The sequence below is a fragment of the Bison bison genome, unplaced genomic scaffold (genome assembly GCF_000754665.1).
Source record: "Bison bison bison isolate TAMUID 2011002044 unplaced genomic scaffold, Bison_UMD1.0 scf7180017864172, whole genome shotgun sequence".
Lineage (NCBI taxonomy): Eukaryota > Metazoa > Chordata > Mammalia > Artiodactyla > Bovidae > Bison > Bison bison.
Genome location: NW_011494744.1, coordinates 510,733 through 514,455, shown reverse-complemented (window position 1 = coordinate 514,455; position 3,723 = coordinate 510,733). Strand labels below are relative to the sequence as shown.

Below are 3,723 nucleotides of genomic sequence, written 5' to 3'. Positions count from 1 at the left end.
AGCCCCTCCCCATCCTCCACCGCCGGAAATGGGGGCGGGATTTCCGTAGACAGGGGCTGTCGTGCGCCCTCTCGCGGCCGTGGGCCGACGGCGCCCCGGAGTGCACGCTCATGGCGGCGCATGGCACTGTGAATCACCAAAGGTGGGTAATCAGCGGTCTCTCTACAGGGTCTCTGAATTTTTGACTCCTGCCCAATTTCCTTGCAGTTCTTCAGGAAATTGGGCTCTTCTCAGAACGAGAGGATCTGAGTTTTTCAATCATCTTCCTGTATTTTGTACCTCTTCTCATGTTTAGCTTGTTATACGATATAGCTCGTCTCATCCTTCTATTATAAATACTGATTTTTGTGCGACAGAGAAGAGCTTATTTCACTTGTGAAATACCTGCCCCTTGACAGGTTCTCTGGGCGAGTTTGTGGAATGGCTAATGATTTCTCATGAGTTCCAACACTCAAAAATCTATGATTATTAATGTTTTATTTTGAAACCTTTTTTGCTTTAATTTAACCACTGCTTGATAAACAGTTATATCAGTGAGGTTCATCTGCATTTCAGTTTTTTATAACTTTTCTGTAAATTCTACTGTCTGCTTAGTAATTCCTCCGAAGTCATTAGTTTTAACAGGAAGATTTATGCATTGCAAAAATAACTGTGTTTTTCAAAATGTCTTTAAAGACTTTTTTTTCATGAATAAATTTAAGAATTCTGCTTTAGTTTTTTTTCTTGTGTTTGTTTTTAAAGTCTGCAATTCTGAGAACATCCTGACAGTCTGGCCTAGCAGTCCTGACCTAGAGAGGAAAAGCCAGTAGAAGCTCCAAAGAATCTGAGCTCCCTTGTAGGTGCTGGTCTTACAGAGACTGAGAAGAAACCTTTCAGTTTCTGGATCCCACTTTAGAGCCAAGAATCCCATTCTATCCAGAACTCTTCTTTCCCTCTCTTCCAACTTCCTCAATTTCCCCACTGCTCTCCTTTACACACATTCTTAGAGACAGCAGAACCTGTCCTACTGGAGTATTACTTCATCAAACAAATTGAAAACATTAGCCTGTGCTCTTCCCAAGAGTCTGAATTCCTTCTCAAGCATAATGATTTATCTGTGGTCACTCCCGTCCTTTTAGCCTCTTGTCCAGTCTCTCCAAGGATGAGGCATCTCCATTTCAGTTCAAAATGAACTTCTCCCAGCTTCATCACACGCCATGTATCACTATCCCTGCTCTCTATTTCCCTCCCTAGTGCATCTTTCCCCTTGGCTGATTAATATATGCAAATCTCTTCCATCCTTCATTTTTTCCCTGATGACTTCTCCTTTTAATTGCTGTTTTATTTCCCTCATTGTCTGGTTGTCTTTACTTCAAAAAAAAAGGAAAGAAAAAGAAAAAAACTATATTTCTCTTGGTATCTCCACTTCATCTTCTCTGTTATCACAGCCCAAGCCTGTGCTAGCTTTTTTAAGAATTAGGTCATACTCTTGGCCCATTTTAAGTTTATAATCAACTAAAAATCTTTGGATCATTTTTAAGCACTTGTTGCCAAGCTAATCTTTCCCATCTTGATTTTGAGCAATCTGTCATTTAAACACAAACTTAACAAATGGAAGTTTACATGATTCCTACTAATGTAATCTGGTTTCTCAGTTACGTCACCCCCAGCTTCGTGTCATTCCCATTCACTCAATCCACACTAAGCTCAGTTTGGGCTGGATCCTCTTGGATCTTCCATAGCTTTCCTGAATACCTGGACTAAGAGGGGTCACTGGGCTACCCCATACTAACTTCACAGGGATTGTACCCAGAGGTTCCTGTGAACCCTTTTGAGATCCTGCCCATAATATTCTACTGTAACTGCTCTCAATAAGATCACCAAGAATCTCCAAGTAATGTGAAATTTTTTAAGTGTTCACTGAATTACATTATTTCTTTTTTAACCTCACTAGATCTCTCTGCTGCAGTTTTCCTTTCTCACATTAGAATTTTGACTCTCTTGGCTCCCTTAACAGCCTCTTTACCAGCTTCTCCTCCTACCTTCATTCCTTCGTCCTCCTGCCTCTTCAGTGTAGGTTACTCTCAGGGTCCCACTCCTGACCCACCTTTCTACTTCTCTTTTTGTTCTGCTTGCTCTTCTGGTGTGATCTCATCCATCTACCTAATGCACAGAGATTCCTAAACCTTATGTCTGTGACACCTATATGAAGAGGTAATGATTGGACTCACTGTGTACAGCAGGTAAAGTGAAATGTCTGCCTCTCGAGAGATGTTTCTTTATGACTCCACTTAATAGATTCTGTATGGACTGAATGTCCCTGTGCACACATGTGGTATATAAAACTTAACTGTACTGAAGATTATTTTTATCATTAAAAACATTGTTTACTCTTGTCTAAAAAAAATTTTTTAAGCAAGGTCACACAGAGCAAATAATTTATATTGTGGGTCATCAGGAAATTAGGCTAAAATAGCTAATAATTATAACTAATGATTAATTATTTAATTTAAAATTGTTAACCCAAAAATCTAAATAACAAAAAATAATAGTGTAGCAGATACTGTCATCCCATTGACCTCCTCTCAGCACTTCCCACTCAATACATGCAACTTTTAACCTGAGGAGTTTTTCTCAACCCCTCCAGGGCAGTCAAGAAGCACCAAGGACCCTGAGAGCAGTCTTCAACCAATGACACTTGAAAACTGAAGGATAAATACATATGCCAAGTGTGGTAGGCTGAAGAATATCCTCTGAAGATATCAGGCCCTGAAACTGGTGAATTTTGTGTTTTAGAGCCAAAGGTATGATTAAGGATCTTGAGATAGGGAGATGATTCTGGACTGTCCAGGTAGGCCCTAAATGCAATCACATGTATTCTTAGGGAAACTAGGCAGAGGGGGATTTCACGCAGATGGAAGAGGAGGAGACCTTGTGGCCACAGAAGCAGACAGTGCAGTGATGTAACCACAAGTCAAGGAGAGCCAGCAGCCACCAGAAGCAGGAAGAGGCAAGGAGCAGACTCTCCCGTGGAGCCTCTGGAGGCAGGATGACCCTGCTGACTGCATGATTCCAAGGATACTGATTTCGAACTTTTGGCCTCTAGACCTGTGAGAGAATAAGTTTTCATTGTTTTCAGCTACCAAATTTGTGGTGATTGTCACAGTGACCACAGAACACTAATATACCAATATTTATACCCATAAGTACACCAATGTCCTCACTTCTCAAAAGCAGAACAACTCTGAGGCATCTTCTGTTGTCTCCAGGAGTCTGCAGCAGAGTTGAGCCCTACCTTTAGGGTTACCCACCCATCAGCCTACTCTGTTATTGACTTTCTCTTCTCAGTCTCGCTTGCTTATTCTTCCATCAGTGGTTCCAGGTCTCTCCTTCAATACAAACCACATACTCTCAAATCCTTCTGTATGAGTTTCTTGGAGTTGCTATAACAAAGTACCATAAACTGTGTGGCTTATAACAAAAAAATTTATTCTCACAGTTCTGGAGGCCAGAAGTTGGAAATACAATAAAGGTGTTGATTCAGTTGGTTCCTCTTCAGGCCTCTGAGAAGTCTGCTTCATGCTTCTTTCCTAGCTTTTGGTGATGGCTGGCAATTCATGGCATTCTCTGGTTTGTAAATGCATCTCTCCTATCTCCGCCTCCATCTTTACATAGCATTCTCCCCTGTCTCTGTGTCTTCATGTGGCCATCTTCCCCTCATGTAAGAACACTAGTTATATTGGA

The 3,723-nt window shown here is 41.2% G+C and overlaps 1 protein-coding gene across 2 annotated transcripts in view; it reads left to right on the top strand.

The window, feature by feature from the left end:
• The first annotated feature begins 90 nt into the window (after positions 1 to 90).
• Positions 91 to 3,723, top strand: part of TBC1D12 (TBC1 domain family, member 12) — a 120,383-nt gene continuing 116,750 nt past the window's right edge. For both annotated transcript variants that reach the window (XM_010842163.1, XM_010842162.1), the window contains exon 1: positions 91 to 142. In XM_010842163.1, coding sequence (XP_010840465.1) covers positions 111 to 142 — 32 coding nt within the window. In that variant the 5' untranslated portion in view covers positions 91 to 110. The remainder of the gene's footprint in view (positions 143 to 3,723) is intronic.